This window comes from Morchella sextelata (genome assembly GCF_020137385.1).
Source record: "Morchella sextelata strain SCLS chromosome Unknown scls_8, whole genome shotgun sequence".
NCBI classification, from domain to species: domain Eukaryota; kingdom Fungi; phylum Ascomycota; class Pezizomycetes; order Pezizales; family Morchellaceae; genus Morchella; species Morchella sextelata.
The window spans coordinates 1520627-1539344 of NW_025408623.1; the positions used below are offsets into that span (position 1 = coordinate 1520627).

Consider the following 18718-nt stretch of genomic DNA (forward strand, 5'->3'; position numbering starts at 1 on the left):
TTGCACTAGCTACACCGAGCGTGTTGATCATGATCGAGTCCCCATGACCATCAGTAAGTAGGTCAGGGCTCGATTCCTGGGGGGGTGGTGGGAGTGTTGAATGGGCTAGCTACTAGCTGCGGGGTGTATACTATTGGCGGGAAAAAAACTGTAGCCCACAGTACTGTATTGGGGCCGATACCCCCCCCCCCCCCCCCCCGCGGCGGTGAAGCTGGTACATATACAACCCATAAGCATCACTTTTTGAAAAAAACATTTATTGGCCCGAGCTAGGGGCCGGCGGCCTAGCTAGTGGCCGGCGGGGTATGTGTGTGTGTGTGTGTGTGTGTGTGTGTGATATCGATCAGAGCTCTAGCTAGCCTCTGGCCCCCCCATCCCATAACCGCAGCTAGCAGCCTAATTGGTTATAATTATCTTATATAGTAGCTTCTCGTTCATAATTTGGTCTCCCTCTCCACCCCCCCCCCCCCCCCCCACCCCGTCGGAACCTTTTTTTTCAGACCATGTTCTTTTACAGTAGAGTAGATAGACGTATATATATGTGCCGATTTTGCCAGCGATTTAGGCGCGTGGTTGGGGGGGGGGGGGCATGGCTCGTGGGTGTGGGTGTGGGTGTGGGTGTGGGTGTGGGTGTGGGTGTGGGTGTGGGTGTATTACATGTTGAACCCCCATCCTACGCCCAACATAGATGCAAGACTACATACTTGTGCCATATATATAAGCAAGCAGAAGCAGAAGCAGAAGCAGAGCTACCTCTACACATACACCATAGCTAGCCGGCCGCACGCGGCCCATATCCTGCAGCTGCCTAGGCTACTTCATGCAAACCCACCACATTGTCATGCCTGTTATACGTAACAGCCACAGCCACAGCCACAGCCACAGCCACAGTCGCAGTCACAGAGGGGGGGGGGAGGGGCAATGAAGACGTGAGCGATGGGATGGGATGGGATGGGCTAAGCCCGTCTTGGTGGGGGTGGATGGCCGATCGAGTGATGGTCTGTGATCCGCGCTCCGGAGGCCGGGGTGCGCCGCGGATGGACCTGGTGGTGGTGGTGGCAGAGTGTGTGTAGGTGGGGAGGGAGGGAGGGGTGTTGGGGTGCTTGTAACTCGCTCGTAGTGGGTGCTTGTAGGTTTTTTTTTTCAGGCCCCGGGGGGGGGGGTTACGGACGGTATGTAGTCTGGTAATGATCGCGCGGCTGCTTCGGTCTTTATAGTTAGTTACGAGAGGCTGGGCTGGAGGGCTGGAACTGGAATAGAAGGCTGGACGGATGGCAATCGTGTCTATAGATTACTGCTAACTACATACTTATGCATTTCTAGGCTACTTTACTATACACGCAGAAGAAACCCACAATCAAAGCAAAGCAATGCAAAGAAAAGAAAAGAAAAGCGATGAAAAAAAAGAAAACCATGCCAAATAAGCCAAAAGCCCAAACACACAAAAAAAAAAAAAAAACAACCATCACAATTTAACTTTTTACCCCCCCCCTTTCCCTCCCCCCTACCCTACCCTACCCTACCACACCCACCCCCTACCCCCTCCTCCTCCTCTTCCCCCTCTCCCCCCCCTTCACCTCCTCCTCCTCCTCCTCCTCAACCTCCGCATACACCGTCACCGGCTGCGTCTCCCTCCACGCCGCCGTAAACATCGGCTCCCGCTCCGCCACCTCCGCATACTTCAGCAGCGCCGCCCTCGGATCCTCATCCCTCATACTCGCCAGCGGAATACTACTCTCAATGTGCCCCTGATCCGGCTGACTCTTCCCCCACGGCGTGACCGCGGGCCTGCCCGGCCTCCGCGGATCCTTCTCCCCGCCCGCACCACCGCCACCGCCGCCCCTCCGCCCCGCGCCGCCGCCCGTGCCCAGGATGGCGTTCGGCAGGATGACCGCGTCGCCAGACACGGCGGCCGTCTCGGTCGTGTCGTCGATGTGGCGCTTTCGCGGGGCCTTTGCGACGACGAGGAGCGCGCCCTTGGACGAGAGGGTGGGCGAGTAGAGGGCGTGGATCTCGCCGTTGGCGGAGCCCGTGAGGATGTGGTTGATGCGCGGGTGCCAGGTTGCGGCGATGAGCGGGGAGCCGGGGGTCACGGGGAGGGCGTGCTCGGTGCGGAGGGTGGCGGCGGAGAGGATGTGGAGGGTGCCCGTGGTGTCGCCGGTGATGAGGGTGGTGCTGTTGGGGGAGAAGACGATGTTGGCTTCCGGGTGCAGGGGGGTGGGAAAGTCGGTGCGCGTTGTGATGGGTGTTTTGAGCTTGCGGGTGTCCCAGACTGTGGGGGGGGTGTTAGTTTTGTTATGAGAGAGAGAGAGAGAGAGGTAATGGTCAGGATGGGGGGAAATGATCGGGATGGGGGGAAATGATCGGGATGGGGGGAAATGATCGGGATGACCGTTATGGCGGAAAAGAAAAAGGAGAAAGGGGGCAAACCCACGCTTTATGTCCCCGTCCTGCCCCCGCGTCACCAGCATGCGCCCATCATGCGAGAAGGCAATGCCGCCCGTCCACGTCTCCCTCCTATGCGCATCGCGCACCTCCATCGCCGGCCGGCTATACGGCCCATCGCCCGCATACAGCGCCAGCACGCCATCCAGCGCCACCGTCGCAATCAGGTTCAGCCCGCCCGTGCTGCCCCCCGCCCACGCCAGACAGCACATCCTGCTCCGCCCGCCCTTGCCCGTGCGGCTCTTGTGCACCATGATATCCCGATGCTGCCGCTTCCTGGCCACATCCCAGATGCGCACCGTCGAGTCCGTCCCCGCCGTCGCCACCACCCCGCGCTCCGTCGGGTGCCACGCGCCCGCCGTCAGCTCCGACACGTGCCCCTTCGTGTTGTGCATGTCGCGCAGATACATGTCGCCCTTGACAAACTCGACGAGCGTGTCGCCGTGGCGCGAGAGGATCTTGGCCTGCGGGGCCGCGGGCACGACGAGGATGCTCTGCCCGGAGTCGGCGTGCGAGAAGAGCGCGGCGTGCACGTGGTGCGACTCGGAGGGCTCGAGCGACTTGAAGGCGTGCAGGTGGTCGCGGCTCATGGAGGGGAAGTCCCACAGCTTGACGAGGTAGTCATGGCTGCCCGTGGCGATGCGCGTGCCCGAGGGGTCCAGGCTGATGGCGGACACGGGCTTGGTGTGGTCTTTGAGCACGATCTCGTGCGAGATTGGGTACTCGTCTTCGTCGTCGTCGTCGTCGCTGTCACTATCCTCATCATCACCATCATCATCATCCTCGTCCTCGTCCATAGCCATAGCACCACCACCACCACCACCACCACCACTCGCATTCCGCCGCGAAACCTCCGCCTCGTCGTCAGAGTCGTCGACGCGGCGCTGCGCAACAACAACCTGCTTCCCCTTGCCCTTGCCCTTGCGCGGCGGCGAGTCGGGCGCGTCGAGGGGGCGCCGGCGCGTCTGCGCGAATTGCGCCTCGACGTTGGGTTTTGCGGTCTGCTTCCCGAAGGAGGCCGGCAGGAATGCGCGCAGGGCGGCTTCGTCGGCCGTGAGTGGGGGTTCGGGTTCGGGTTCGGGTTCGGGTTCGTGCGGTGTGTTGTCGTCGTCGGCGGCGCCCCCGGGGAGGTCGCGCTCCTCGGGGAGCATTTTGAGGGGTTTGGATTTGGATTTGGACATTGTGGTGGTGCTGTTGTGTGGTTGTTGTAGATAGGTAGTTGTTGTGAATAGTTGAATAGTTGAATATATAGTTACAATCCCAGCCTGCAGCTCTTGGTAGCTTCCCAATTGGCCCAGCCCTGTACTGCACTCCGGGTAACCCCCCACCACACTCCCTCCGCCCCTCCGCCCCTCCACACACACACCCGCCCACACCCGCACACCACACTCCCGCAGCACACTCCCGCACCTTACACTCCCACCACACACACAGCACACACAGCACACACAGCATGGACCCGCACACCCCCTTCGACCCGCAGTCGCTCCTCAAGAAGCCCACCCGCCCCGACCCCTGGGCCCGCATGTACCTCCTCCCTCCTCCCCCTGCACCCAACCAGCCGCGCTACATGTAACTAACACCTACAGAGAGACATGGCGCTACACGGGCCCGTTCACGCGCTGGAACCGCTTCAAGGGCGCCTTCCCCGGGCTGGGCATCGCGACGGTGGCGTTCGCGGGGTACTGCGCGTATGAGGCTGTGTTTATGAAGGAGGAGAAGCACCATGGGGAGGGGCACCACTAGCGGGGGTTAGATATGGGGATGGGGGGAATTTGGAGGAAGAAGAAGAGGGGGGGGGGGGGGGCAGGGGGGCTATGTAGATAGCTAATGGAATTTCTCTTTTTTTCTTTTTTTTTTTTCTGGCAATGGCATTGGGGGGGGTTTGGGACTGGGTTTGCGGGTTTGCGGGGGTAGATGGGGGGTGGGGATGGCCGGCGGGATCGGATCGGATCGGATGGTAGATATGGATATGTAGGGCTGGTGCACGTGGTGTGTGGGTATCAATTGGAATATAAGAGCTTCCCGGGTACAGATGCAGATGCAGATGCAGATGCAGATGCAGCTAGAGATAATGAATTGCACCGTACCGTAGCATTGTGTAGTCGGCCGTGCCAGTAGTAGTAGTAGCAGCAGCAGCAGTAGTAGTAGAAGTATCACCCGTAGCAAATAGACACCAGCAGTAAACACAGCTGCAGGAGTAGTGCCAATAGCACCAAATACCAGTACTAAATGCCAATATCAGTAGTAAATATAAATATCGGTAGTAAAATACCCAGTACTAACTACATAGCAATGCAAATGCCAATTAACAATACCAATACCAAATACTAATACCATGGACATTTAGTAACAACAGCAACAACAGTAAATAAGTTCCTGTATATCCCCCCCCCCCCCCCCGTAGACCTACTTCATTAACCATCCCATCCCATCCCCGCAATTGCCACCTCTGTGACTGTGATAGGCGGTCCGGTGAATCTTGCAGGATCGGAGGTATCTAACCCCCCGGGGGTATATATGTGTACATGTGTGTGTAGAGGTAGCTCTGCCGCTGCTTCTGTTTCTGCTTCCGCTTTTCTACTTGCTTGCTTGCGGCATCTATACTCCTGGATATATATATATATATATATATGTTGGTACTGTAGGATGGGCCGGGTCAAACATGCAACCCAAAAGCACAGCCAACCCCCCCAAACACGCACTTAATTGCTGGTGAATTGGCACAAACGCGTCTACCTACTATACTGTAAAAAGAATATGGTCCGAAAAAAAGGTTCCGACCCTGACCATGTGGGGGGCGGGGGGGGGGGGAGGGAGACCAAATTACGAGCGAGAAGCTATATAAGATAATTATAATCAATTAGCTGCTACAGTTACGGGCCAGGGCTCTCTCTCTGATCGATATCACACACACACACACATACACATACACATACACCACCCACTAGCTAGGCCAGCCCTCGGGCTAATAAATTTTAAACAAAAAGTGATGCTTATGAGATGTATACAGTTCACGGGGGGGGGGTATCGGCCCAATCAATACAGTACTGCAATATAACGGGGCTACATTTTCCCGCTAAAGTATACACCCCACAGCCAGCCCATTTAACACTCCCACCCCCCGGACCTACTGATGGCCATGGGACTCAGCACACTCGGTGTAGCGCAAGACGAGCTGTCTACACTCGCCCACACGCACTGTCAGTGGCCCGGAAGTAGTACTTAAAGAGAGGGGGGGGGGGGGGCGAGCTAGGGAAACCTATGTAACCCTGCCATGACAATCTACCACGACGTACAAGATGTACATATATACAGAACATGCAGCTCCTTCTCCTCCGGTGGTATATTTTCCTCGCCCGCAAGTATGACGTTGTCATGGAGGGAGGCAGCTTGAGTTTTAATACTGGTCGACGCTATATACTTTATATAGCAAGTACTTGTATGTACTAATGTAGCTAATTGTAAGGATAGAGGCCTAGGCTTGATATCCCCCTTCCTCCTCCTCCTCCTCCTCCTCTTCTCCCTGGCCCCCGAACCCTGGACGGGGGCTTTGGAGGCGGTACTATCTTTATGGGGATTAGTTTTTTTTTTTTATTATTCTTTGGGTATTATTTAGACGTTGGCTTTTTTTTTTTTTTTTTTTTTTTTTTTTTGAGGGGGGGTGTACTTCCGGATAGATATGCGGAGGATTGGTTCGGTCTATGGGGGGGGGGGGGGGTGGCTATATGTACTTATCTACTTGCTTAGTTGATCGTTCTACGGGAGTGGTATTTGGGGCTCTTTGCTGAGCGGATAAGTACTCTGGTCTCCGGAACCCCGAGTACACATACACGCGCCATGCGAGTGACAAACCATGATTACCGAGGCCGCAGGCGTCAATGCAACCAACAACCACCAATGATCAATGGGGAACAAGTCTGGTATTGAATTTCAAAAAAACGCCCTAGTAACTACATGCTACCAATAAAACCATAACCATAAAAAAAAAAAAAAAAAAAAAAGCACATGACCCGTTCACAATTTTGCGCCCAATCTTCTCTTGCTCTGGTAGTGCGGCAGCTCCTTGACGCCGTCCTTGCTGTCGACAATCTCCTTCGCGGCCCGCTGCTCCATGGGGACATAGTCGCGCAGCTTCTCGCCGACATATACCTGTCTCGGGCGCCAGATCTTTGCGCCCGACGAGTCGAGTGCCTGTTTCCAATGCGCCACTACACTCTGTCAGCGCTCTGTTATCACTGGGGGTAGAGGGGCAACTTACGCCAACCCGCAACCCTCGGAACCGCAAACAGGATCGGGTAAAAGTCCAGCGGGAAGCCCATCGCTTTATAGATAAGCCCCGACCAGTAATCCACATTGGGGTACAGCTTCTTCTCCACAAACCACGGGTCCGCCAACGCCGCGTCCTTGAGCGCGATCGCAACTTCGATCAATGGCTCGCGGCCACACGCCTCAAACACCATCTCCGACACCTCCTTGATGATCTTTGACCGCGGGTCCGTATTCTTGTAGACCCTGTGGCCGAAGCCAAACAGGAGCTCCTTCTTCTCCTTGACGTCCGCCAGGAACTTCGGCACGTTCTCGACTTTTCCAATCTTCTCAATCATGCGGATGACGGCCTCATTGGCACCGCCGTGAAGGGGCCCGTAGAGTGCGGCCGCGGAGGCCGCGACAGCAGAGTACGGGTCGACGAGGGAGCTGCCGACATGCGTCATGGTGGAGGTAGAGCAGTTCATCTCGTGGTCCGCATGCAGGATGAACAGGATCTCGAGGGCCCTCGCGAGGCGTGCGTCGGGCTTGTAGTTCTCGCCCTCGGACATGGAGTCCATCATGTAGAGCATGTTCTCGGCGTAGCCCAGGTCCGCGCGCGGCGAGATGAAGGGCCGGTTCATGCGCACGCGCATCGAGAAGGCGGCGACGGTGGCGGCCTTGCCGAGGATGCGGATGATGTTCTTGTTCATGATGTCCTTGTTGTTGATGTAGAGGTTGCGGCCCTGGAGCGCGGGATTGGCCTCGGGCGCGAATGCGCCCATTGCCGCAAAGGCGGAGATGAATACGGACATGGGGTGGGAGTCTGGCGATGTTAGGATTCACAAAGGTGGCGTGGGGAGGGGTGTCTGGTCTTACCGTAACGCATAGAGCCGATCAGCTTCGTGAGGTCGTCCGCGAGGAAGGTGTGGTGCATAACCTCGTATTTCCACAGGTCGTACTGCTGCTTTGCCGGCAGATCGCCGTAGATGAGGAGATAGGCCGTCTCCAGAAAGTCGCTCTTCTCGGCCAGCTGCTCGATCGGGTATCCGCGGTGCATGAGGAAGCCCTTGTCGCCGTCTATGAATGTGATCTTCGACGAGATGGCGGCGGTGTTGAGGTATGCGGGGTCAAAGATGCGAATGCCGTTGGCAGTGTCGTCCGTGTCGATTCCATCCTCGGTTTTGGGCACTGGGGCTTTGAGGGCTTTGAAGGCGGTCGCGGGGATAGCGTTGTGGGTTATGGGGATGACGATGGTCTTGCCGGTGCGGTTGTCCGTCACTGTTATCGAGTTGTCGCCTTTGGGAGGCCTTTAGAGGTGTTAGCTACGCGTTGCGAGGGAGAGGGTATGGTATGGGGGAGGCTTACGCTTGTGAGGTTATGACGGCCATGGTGAAGGGTGTTTATGCAGGGACGGGTGTGCTAAGGCGTGTCAACGGGAGTGCTAGAAGGTGTGGAGCAGAGTCTAGAAGAAAGTCCGAGCTGGGGGGGCGAAGGAGGGTGTAAAGTACTATTTAGACAGCAAGAATGGGGTAGATGTTGTAATTGTGAGAAGGGCAGGCAGGATGTAAGAAAGACAGGATGTGAGAGAGAGAGAGACTGACTGACCCGTGATCGTGAGGTCTCCGTAAGCTTGTGATAGGGCGACGGATCGGTTGTTGCTCTAGTACGTCATCTGCTTTACCGAGGCATCTCGGTCGTCCCAGCACCCAATGAATCCCTCTGTTTTGGAATATTGATATTGTCGAATCGGCTGTGGGTATTTTGGCGCATGTGTTTTGACTCGAGCTCTTAACATAAAGTAATTCCTAGCTAAAGTAGATATGTAGAGATTCATGTTGTAGTTATGCCCTTGTTGCCAAAAGTACGAACATGGAGGCTTCTCTGCTATCGTCAATACATTTCAAGTCCTCCACCAAAAGCAGAAAAACACCCACCTCCATATGTGATATACAATGTGTATTACCGACGGAATCACGGAACCACGTAGGGCTCCGGTAACATCACCGCTCCAGTACAAAAAAGCCCCTCCCGAAATCTCGGAAGATCGGATGAGAACCGGACGGCGTAGCGGAAATGGGTTGTGGGGTAAGTACATGTAGCTACAGTAGCGCTACATGATGAAGTAAGAGTAGAGAGGGAAAGAAGGGGAGGGGAACACATCGGATGATAGTACTTGACTTCAAGTAGAGTAATACACATAGGTACTAGCTCTTGGGGATTTCGCATCACGTGAGTCGTCACCGCGCCTAAGAATCACAGTTGATCACTCGTCATTCATTACCTGCGCTCCGAAAAAAAGGAATTTGTCTTCAGTACTGCCTGTAGTCTCAACTAAGCTTATTCACTCTGTAGACTTATTTTCATCGTTTATGTGTAATCTAGATAGATCAGTTAGATAACAAATCAACTCATCATTCATGGATGATCACTCGCACATGTTCATCATATTATAAGCCCAGAATTGGCTCAACAAGTCGTCATATATTCCGAACAAGCTTCGAAAATAAAGTAATGAAATTTTAGCACCCACCTAAGCCATTGTATATAGACAAGTAGGAAGATATATTTACGGATACACAACAACAGATTTCCTTCTTATTCTCTACATACAATATTTATATATCATAATTAAACCTCCACATTCTGCGCACGAAATACAATAACAAGAAACGCTCTTCCAGGACCTGACTGAGAATAACACTCAAAGCCTCCCCTCCTCCCAGTACCTCCTCCCGCCTCCCATAAGATTTAGAAGCCTACCACCCTTCATGTATGCTTTTCTTTGTGCTGATTCTCATCCATATTAGATATGCCTTTGATATAATAAATATCTATTAGAGTTTAGCGTACGAACCTATTCGCTTTTAATTGCCAGTCTCCTCAGTCGCTTCGTTTCGCTTCACATACTTTTTCTCCTTGGTCTAAGGGCAATACTACGAGAGACTGTCTTCTTTTGGTGAAGTCCTACATTATGTCAGATTTCATCGAGAGTAAACCTGGATGGTGACTGGTTATTATTTACCTGAAAAAATCTGAATTATATCCATAGATAACTTGTGCTCTTCTACACACTGTAGAGCTGTCTTCCCATCGACATCCTCTACTGAAGTGTCCGCGTCCCCTGTTTCAAACAAAGCCTTTATTGACTCTGCAGATCCCCATCTGGCTGCGAGGTGAAGTGCCGTCTTTCCATTGATATCTACGGCTGAAATGTCGGCACCTCTAAAAGCTAAGAGCTTAATTAATTCCTTTGACTCAATACTGTCATTGTTTATTGCCGCATGATGAAGTGCCGTCCAACCATCACTATCCGTAGCTGAGATATCCGCACCTTTGGAAAGTAAGAGATCAATTGCCTGCATATTTCCCTGTATAGTTGCATGGTGAAGTGCCGTCTGGCCCTCATTATCTGCAGCAGAGACGTCGACGCCTTTTGAAAGTAGGAGATCAATTGTCTGTGAATGTCCATGTATAGCTGCATAGTGAAGTGCCGTCTGGCCCTCATTGTCTGCAGCAGAGACGTCGGCGCCTTTGGAAAGTAGGAGATCAATTGCCTGTGAATGTCCACGTATAGTTGCATGGTGAAGTGCCGTCTGGCCCTCATTATCTGCAACAGAGACGTCGACGCCTTTTGAAAGTAGGAGATCAATTGCCTGTGAATGTCCATGTATAGCTGCATAGTGAAGTGCCGTCTGGCCCTCATTATCTGCAACAGAGACGTCGACGCCTTTTGAAAGTAGGAGATCAATTGCCTGTGAATGTCCACATATAATTGCATGGTGAAGTGCCGTCTGGCCCTCATTGTCTGCAGCAGAGACGTCGACGCCTTTTGAAAGTAGGAGATCAATTGCCTGTGAATGTCCATGTATAGCTGCATAGTGAAGTGCCGTCTGGCCCTCATTGTCTGCAGCAGAGACGTCGGCGCCTTTGGAAAGTAGGAGATCAATTGCCTGTGAATGTCCACGTATAGTTGCATGGTGAAGTGCCGTCTGGCCCTCATTATCTGCAACAGAGACGTCGACGCCTTTTGAAAGTAGGAGATCAATTGCCTGTGAATGTCCATGTATAGCTGCATAGTGAAGTGCCGTCTGGCCCTCATTATCTGCAGCAGAGACGTCGGCGCCTTTGGAAAGTAGGAGATCAATTGCCTGTGAATGTCCACGTATAGCTGCATGGTGAAGTGCCGTCTGGCCCTCATTGTCTGCAGCAGAGACGTCGGCGCCTTTTGAAAGTAGGAGATCAATTGCCTGTGAATGTCCATGTATAGCTGCATAGTGAAGTGCCGTCTGGCCCTCATTATCTGCAGCAGAGACGTCGGCGCCTTTGGAAAGTAGGAGATCAATTGCCTGTGAATGTCCACGTATAATTGCATGGTGAAGTGCCGTCTGGCCCTCATTGTCTGCAGCAGAGACGTCGGCGCCTTTTGAAAGTAGGAGATCAATTGCCTGTGAATGTCCATGTATAGCTGCATAGTGAAGTGCCGTCTGGCCCATATTGCCTGCAGCAGAGACGTCGGCGCCTCTGGAAAACAGGAACTCCATTGCTTCTATATTTCCTAGGACCGAGGCATTGCGGAGCGCCGTCATACCGCGGCTATCTGTAGCTGAGGAGATGTCGGCGACCCCGGAAATTAGAGGCTCGAATAGCTCTATAAATCCATATTCCACTGCAAAACGAAACGCTCCCAGAAGATTCCCATCTGTCATCGAGAATTTGGCATCATTCTCAATCATTAGACGAATAATGGGCACCATGTTTTTCGATTGACTTATTTTCCAACACATCCAAAAACCACTCGAATTGAGGATTTTATTAAGTCCGACCCATTCATGTCCACTCTTCTTCGCAGTGGGAATACCAGAGTTATTCGCCAGTAACTTCTGAGCAACAGGAAGATGTCCCAGTATACACCCAATCTGTAACGGGCTAGCGCTAGCTAGGGTACTTCCAAGGACATGAGGCACTAAAATATCCAACCATTGAGGTTTCTGGCTCAAAGTGAATACGAGTTTCAAGAGCAAGTCCTCCGATAAACCCTCTTCACACTCGCTAAGATGAAACACGAAGTAAAACTCACTGCAAAGATATATCAAAAGGGGGGGTAGAGTCGTGTTGGCCAGGCGGAGCCTGTGACTGTAATAGAAATTGATATTAATATTGGGAAGAGGAGTGATATGTGTAGTGATTACTCTACTCGAGACATAGGTCACACAGGCATTCGCGACCTTAAAGTTTGCATTCTCCAGGATAATACGATGTGTAAGAAGGTACTCCTGAGCGGTGTAGTGAACCAGTCGTACGGCGTTACTATCTTTATCGAAATTTACCAACCCAGCACAGACATCGATCATCGTCTGCAAGTGCGGTAAATCTGATTCTTCGAAAGTAGTGCAGTCCTCATCGGCCGTTACGGCTTCTTGGAGTTGATGGATCGTAAGCACTTTTCTAGCTTTCACAAGCCATGAAAGGACCCTTGTTGCGAGCTCAACGCGACTTGGAGGGTGTTGGGCATAAAGAATATCCATAGCTCTGTCGTATGTTGGGCTTAAAGATTTATTTATACTACTTTCTGAATCCCTTTTAATTCTTTCAAGCTCCATAAGAATTTGTTTTGTGGTTGTTTGTTGACATAGGCATTCGATATGGAAATGGACAAGTAAAAACCTGAGAAATGTCAATCAACATTTTCGAGAATAAACCCAAGTTTTTCTCTATGAACTTACATCCCCTTAGCACAGTCCGTAAGCTCAGAGATAATTTTTTTTCTGTAGTTGCCTTGGCTAACAAGACTCTCAGCTTGGGGGTATTCGGAAATCTTTTGTTCAATATAGGTCGCGACGTCTTCGTCTTTCGCCCAGAGCTTCATTTTCGATATCTTTTCGAAGGAAATCTGGACATCTTCTGGGTGCTCCCTACTTGTCAAAAATAACTTCATCCCATTACCCCCCATCCTATGAAATAATGGTAAAAGCTCCTTTCTTTGACTACTTTGATCGCATTCATCTAGGGCATCAAAGATGAAAAAAGTTCTGGTAAAAAACTTTGTGACATCGAGGAGAATGTCGTACAACTCCCCAGAGTTCGGTGTTTTCTGATCTTTATGAAAGTTTTCAAGCTTCTTGGGTAAGGGTTGTGTAGATGCCTGGGAAATGAGCTGCTTTGTAAGGCTAGAAAGGACGTGAGTCGGCTTTTGTTTGTCTTGCTCTTTGTAGTTGAAGTATATATAAGCTACCCCGTAGCCCACTTGACCCTGGAGATTGTCGATCATTAGAGAGCTAGAAAGGTTAGAATTGTATATACATTGCAGTCATAGAGATATATAGAACACCTTAAAAATGTCTTTCCAGCGCCAGCTATACCACACAACGCTTTAATTAGTATATTTATGTTCATAACTCGAGCCCAATGCCATAGTACTTACGAATACCGTATCCCCAAAGAAGGTCATGATTTCCAGGCTTTTTCCAATATTGGACCTCAGGTGCATTTAGAATCCACTGTCCCGTGTTCTTCTTTCTTCTACCGCTGATTTCATTATGTCGCTCATTAAAGGAACCCGGGAATAACCAATTGAGAACTGCAACGCGCTTGTCATCTAAGCATATATAACCAGAGCACCTATTAGCCGAGTATTTACATTTGTATGCAGACCTATAGAGTCTCTTGGGTCCCAATCTTACGTACCATCCCTTCTGATATCCTCCTTTCGCCTATGCTCTCTTATCTCCTTCATACCACGACTTAATGTAGATTAGCATCGCTACAGCTCAAAACGATCAGTAGCCAAAGAGGAAAGCTCGCCCCAGAGTACCTAGACACCAGTAATATGTTGGGGATACAATTTCCGTTTTTTCTCTGCGTCTCATGCGTATATATTCTCCATCCTGAAAATCTCACTTCTCCATAATCCCTGTAGATCTATACTCCATGACCTCAGTCCCGAAGCTCCATCTATATACGTGTATCCCTAATTCGTTTACTGCTGTCTATCTTATACCCTACTCTTTTATGATGTTTACTGATCCGTGATACATAGGAATATGTATGCGCATATGCCAAAGTACATGTAAACAGGAGATATAATATTCGGGACGAGATTACAGGATGACGCATGAGCCGCAGAGCACGGGGAATTCTCTCCGACACACTACCTGTGTACTAGAGAAACTTGCGGGGGAGAAACTCACCTCTGGTCACTGCTCATGGCAAGTAACAAGTTGGTTTTAAACCGTTCGATTTCTAGCAAAAACTGAAAAGTTTCAGCTTCCTCGAGCGGCCATTTAAGCTTCTTCCACCAATACTGCATTCTATTTAATGGCTTATTTGACTCTAATTTCCGGTGTCGTCTCGTTATCTCCTGGCGATAGCTTCGGATTGGAGACTCTAGTCGTTGTAGAACTGTTGATTCGGGATCCCGCGCATCCTTTTCTAGATCTCCAAGTGTCTTCGCAAGCATCTGAAGCTCTTCGAATAGTTTTTGAACGACGGATTGTGCGTTTTTGACTTTGTCGATGTACTCATAACTCAAAACAGCCACTTTTATTGTGATGTCAATGAGCGAAAGAATGCTCGATGTAGCGCTTAGTGCCTCCATATCGGTTAGGGTATCGAGTGACGGTATATCCTAGTATATCGAGAGCAGATTGTTCTTGTTATCGTAGTTTGTGGGTGATGATGGTGATAGTAATGATGGTTAGTCGCAGCAAGGCTGAGAACGGATACATGAGCAGTTGCGGGGTGGTCTTTGTGTAACCCGACTTCAGATCGATGTACACTGCAGCAGTTTTTAATCGACTCTTAATTGGCCGAGCAATTGAAGGCAGTAATTGGCTTCTGGGTAGATACATACTATGTACATCTTATATACATATATGTACCTTCAACGTAACGAATTAAGCCGAAATCCCAGAAGAAATAATAGATGAAGTTCTATGTATTTAGGCTTATATAATTATCAGTTGTGCCATCACTAAATCATTTTTTTCTACTACGATCGCGAGCAGAACTTCAATCTATCTACAAATTAAAAAAAAGAAGAAGGAAATGTACCTTAGTAGTTTGATGACACTAGACCTTCCGACAGAAAATGAGAGCTTCTAGGCCCATCGGCGATGTCTAGCACTGATACCGGGCTCAGTGATATTCCAAGAGGACAAGTTACTGGGTACATGGTGTACGTCTACGTACGTGGTTGCGAGTAGGACCTCTAGCTAGTATCCGGGCCACACAACAACTGCAGCAACACATAGTACACCGAACAAATGACTATTTAAAAAAACATCGTATTTAAAGACCGCACCACCAAGCACCACCCACCCGCATGCCTCATCAATCGCTACAGCCTAGTTGACCCGCCAGCTAATATTGACCAACAGTTCTATCCAGTACTTAATTCTTCCCAGTAAACCGGATCCTCCAACACTGGTAACTGGCAATCCCTATCAGACCCAACCACTTCACGCCCCCCTGGTATTCTGCTACATAGCATCCATTCCGCGGGTGTGTCAGGGCGAGTGATAATTCATGACCCACACACCCGTGGCCGCCCGTGGGGTCAACCAGAACGAAAGACAGTGTATGAAGCATGCATAGTAGGGTCTCGCTAGTAAGATCTGGGCTGGTTGGGAACGTCACATAGTGTGCTACTATCCAGAACATTCATAATCTTACGAATACTGACCCGCTTAATGTTGGCGGTAATGTTGGGCACGAGCCTGGCCCCGATCAGCTCGAGCTGGCTCTAGTTGTTGGAACGAACGCTCAATATGCTTGAGCTCCAGAGCGTGGATCCAGCTTCCGTCAATACACCTAAAAACGGTCATCTCGATATACGTTTTCATTTTTAACGACGGATTCAGGGGATTTATTATTCAATTTCGCCGTCATCAGCCCATTACTCGGCCATAGTTTATAAAGCGCGCCCTAGGCTCGAGCTTTCTCTAATATTAGCTTGAGTTGGCTTGAGCTATGAGGAAGAGAGCTCGGGGTGTTTGAGCCTAAAGGTCGAGCCTAACACTAGTTGGCGGCGGTGTGCTGCTGTCGAGATGATGCTACTATCGATATATCAGGACTCCGGTATATTAAAGATAAATCCGTATTTGTCGTCACTGGGTATCGTGTTGTAGTATCTATGCACATAGCAAAGAAGCAGACTAGGCTGGGATTTGTGAGACTCGGAGCGCTCACGATGCGTCCAGTAAAGTAGATGTAGATTTTGAGTACGATTATGTGGGATTCTAGCTACCTAACATTTTGAGTATTTGGATTGGTTATTATCAGCTACTATGTAGATAGATAGATAAGTTATAGCTACGTACTATAGCTAAGCTATGGAATAGATATGTTCTGTTAATACGCTGTACTGGGAGTGTGTTAGTATCTACATGGCGATCTACCACAGATCCGTAATAAGATCCGGAGTCATATATGCCCTCACCGCTACTACAACAATTCCTATATCCCCCCACGACCAATCCCTCCAACCACAACAGACAGACAGATAACCCTACCACCCCCAGTCCTCAGCCACACCTCCCAGCCACCGCCACAACCCTCCCAGCTCCAGCCCAACCCTCCCAGCTCCCAACCCGCACCCAAGCTCCTCCAAACCTCCACCCCCCCACACCTCCCCACACACACACACATACACCATGACAACCACCCCCTTCCCCCTCCCCCCCGGGCTCCCCCCCACCGACACGCTCTACTACCCCGCGCTCTCCACCTCTTCCACCACCACCGAGCGCGAAACCTACATCCTCTTCCTCCCCGGCAACCCCGGGCTGATCGAGTACTACCGCCGCTTCCTGGGGACGCTGGCGGCGCTGCTTGCGCGCAAAGTACATGTGCTCGGCGTGTCGCATGCGGGGTTTTACTCGCAGCAGACGGCCGCTAGGGAGGTAGTGGAAGGAGGGGGAGAGGGAGAGGGAGAGGGAGAGGGTGCGGGGAAAGGGTATTGGACGCTGGCGGAGCAGGTGGTGCAGAAGGTGGGTATTGTGGAGTGGATTGTAGGTGGAGGCGCGGCGGGGGTAGGTGATGGCAAGGGTGGGCTGGAGAACGAGGGTAAGCTGGCCGAGGGTGAGAAGGAAAGGAGGATGAGGCCGAGGGTGATAATTATGGGGCACTCGGTGGGCGCGTATATTGCCATGGAGACGCTGCGGGTGCTGGGGGAGAAGCGGGAGAAGCGGCGGGCGGAGGGTGGCGGTGAGGATGGAGCTGAGGGGGAAGCTGAGGATGAACCTGAGGTGTTTGGAGGTGTGATGTTGTTTCCTACGGTGGTCGATATTGCGAAGAGCCCTAGTGGGAAGATATTAAGTGTATGTACCAGCTCTCTGTTCCGGAGGTTATCTAGCTAGCTAGAAACACCCTTTAGTCAGTCCATTAGTTAGCTAACCCCCCCATTACAGGCCCTCCTAACACTAACCGGCGCCTACCTCCCCCTCCTCATCTCGCACCTCTCCCACCCGCTCTCCCTCCTCCCCACCCGCCTCGTCTACGCCATGATCCGCCTACTGACCTTTCACCCCCCGTCCGCGACCGCCACAACGCTCTCACTCCTCACCACGCCCGGCGCCGTATTCCAAGCGCTATCTATGGCGCGCGACGAGATGGCCGAGATCACGCACGACCGCTGGGACTACGGCATCTGGGGGAGCGAGAAGGCGGGCGTGAGCCGGCTGTGGTTCTACTTTGGTAAGAACGATCATTGGGTTGCGGAGGAGACGAGGGAGGCTATCATGAAGACGCGGGGTAGGGGCATGGGCGAGGAGTGGAAGCCGAGGATGGTGCTGGATGAGGGGGGTGTGCCGCATGGGTTTTGTATAGGTGAGTTGAGTCTGAGTCCTTTGCTTTTGTGTTTTTGGGAGGGTGCTGATGTGTGAGGTAGAACATGGCGAGGTTATGGCAGAGAAGGTGGCAGGGTGGGTGAAGGGGATGTTGGAGGAGTAGAGGCCTGCGGGTGAGTTAGTAGAGCGTAGAAGTGATAGGATAGATTTCTTTGTTTTTTTTCCATTTTCTTCTTTTTTTTTGCCGCTTTCTTCTTTGATTCCCAAAGGCATGTTTGCATTTCCCGGTGTCGATTTGGCACCTGTATATACCATTGTTTTTTTCTAGCGGCCAGTTTCAATAGATTGGGTGCTTGTTTTCTGTTACCGTTGGCACGGCCGAGTGATATTCTGTGCATCCATGCAACACAGGAAACCTAACCAACACAAGCGAGTCAGGCCTTCGCAGTGCGCATTATGGTCAGATAAGGACAGCATAGATACTAGGCCTATAACTATAACCCTCGCGAGCTCGTCTATAATTTGCACCGTTCAAACACAGACGGTCCTTAAGCTTCTCCCCAGCTGTCCATAATGGCCGTACTAAATTGGATATCCTTAGTTCTTGGACCATGGTCTTTACTCATCCCATCGTCTACTATGTAGTGCATGGATGAATTCACCTTCATCCCACAATCCTATCAATTCCAAGATTTCCTGGCACCGCGCGTGACATTCTGTAAACCCGGGACCTCCAAAGGATACGTAGCCCATCCACTGCACGGGCTTGACTGCAGTACTGGTCACGACACATACATGTATGCAGTCCGACTCCTCTTCCCACGGCCCTAGAGTCGCTAAGGCAGGCCTTCAGTCATCTTCGGCTATTCCTTCAAGACCCCTGGCTGGCCGGCACTCGGTGCATTACCGAGCAGTCCCACCCGACTCCCATGCATTAATGGATTAGAAGAGATCGGTCCAGGGTTAGGGTTATCATGTTCCCGGGGTACTCAGTACCATACACGACCTCGTAAAAATCGAAGACAGATAATTGACTCTCCACAGAGTTAAATACTGTAGCAGTCCCGTGTGTATTTATAATCCCTCATAGATATAGATGTAGAGTGGTGCAATAATCTTTGATGTTTGCTCTACATCATACAAATGTTTCACCGCAGCCCGCGGCCGGTGATGACTCCGTACGTACGCTCGCTGGGCCCGCACGCACGGTGTGCACGGGTCTTGGTGTGAGCTTAGTG

General features: G+C 51.3%; 5 protein-coding genes across 5 annotated transcripts; 2 read left to right on the plus strand and 3 right to left on the minus strand.

The window, feature by feature from the left end:
- Nucleotides 1–1535: 1535 nt before the first annotated feature.
- On the minus strand, nucleotides 1536–3626 carry H6S33_012603 (uncharacterized protein; the record flags this gene model as incomplete). The annotated part of the gene is made up of 2 exons (XM_044843972.1): nucleotides 1536–2272; nucleotides 2435–3626. The coding sequence occupies 2 exons, from the start codon at nucleotides 3624–3626 to the stop codon at nucleotides 1536–1538; spliced, it is 1929 nt and encodes a 642-aa protein (XP_044695252.1).
- A 272-nt stretch (nucleotides 3627–3898) lies between these two features.
- Nucleotides 3899–4191, plus strand: H6S33_012604 (uncharacterized protein; the record flags this gene model as incomplete). Its single annotated transcript, XM_044843973.1, has 2 exons — nucleotides 3899–3972; nucleotides 4035–4191. 2 exons carry the CDS (start codon nucleotides 3899–3901, stop codon nucleotides 4189–4191), a joined length of 231 nt encoding a protein of 76 aa, XP_044695253.1.
- A 2271-nt stretch (nucleotides 4192–6462) lies between these two features.
- H6S33_012605 (uncharacterized protein) lies at nucleotides 6463–8084 on the minus strand (the record flags this gene model as incomplete). Its single annotated transcript, XM_044843974.1, has 4 exons — nucleotides 6463–6656; nucleotides 6707–7519; nucleotides 7573–8003; nucleotides 8062–8084. 4 exons carry the CDS (start codon nucleotides 8082–8084, stop codon nucleotides 6463–6465), a joined length of 1461 nt encoding a protein of 486 aa, XP_044695254.1.
- A 1511-nt stretch (nucleotides 8085–9595) lies between these two features.
- Nucleotides 9596–14290, minus strand: H6S33_012606 (uncharacterized protein; the record flags this gene model as incomplete). The annotated part of the gene is made up of 9 exons (XM_044843975.1): nucleotides 9596–9660; nucleotides 9719–11745; nucleotides 11774–11829; nucleotides 11886–12360; nucleotides 12420–12971; nucleotides 13025–13049; nucleotides 13118–13291; nucleotides 13381–13436; nucleotides 13884–14290. 9 exons carry the CDS (start codon nucleotides 14288–14290, stop codon nucleotides 9596–9598), a joined length of 3837 nt encoding a protein of 1278 aa, XP_044695255.1.
- A 2056-nt stretch (nucleotides 14291–16346) lies between these two features.
- On the plus strand, nucleotides 16347–17643 carry H6S33_012607 (uncharacterized protein; the record flags this gene model as incomplete). The annotated part of the gene is made up of 3 exons (XM_044843976.1): nucleotides 16347–17012; nucleotides 17103–17520; nucleotides 17582–17643. The coding sequence occupies 3 exons, from the start codon at nucleotides 16347–16349 to the stop codon at nucleotides 17641–17643; spliced, it is 1146 nt and encodes a 381-aa protein (XP_044695256.1).
- Between the last annotated feature and the right edge of the window lie 1075 nt (nucleotides 17644–18718).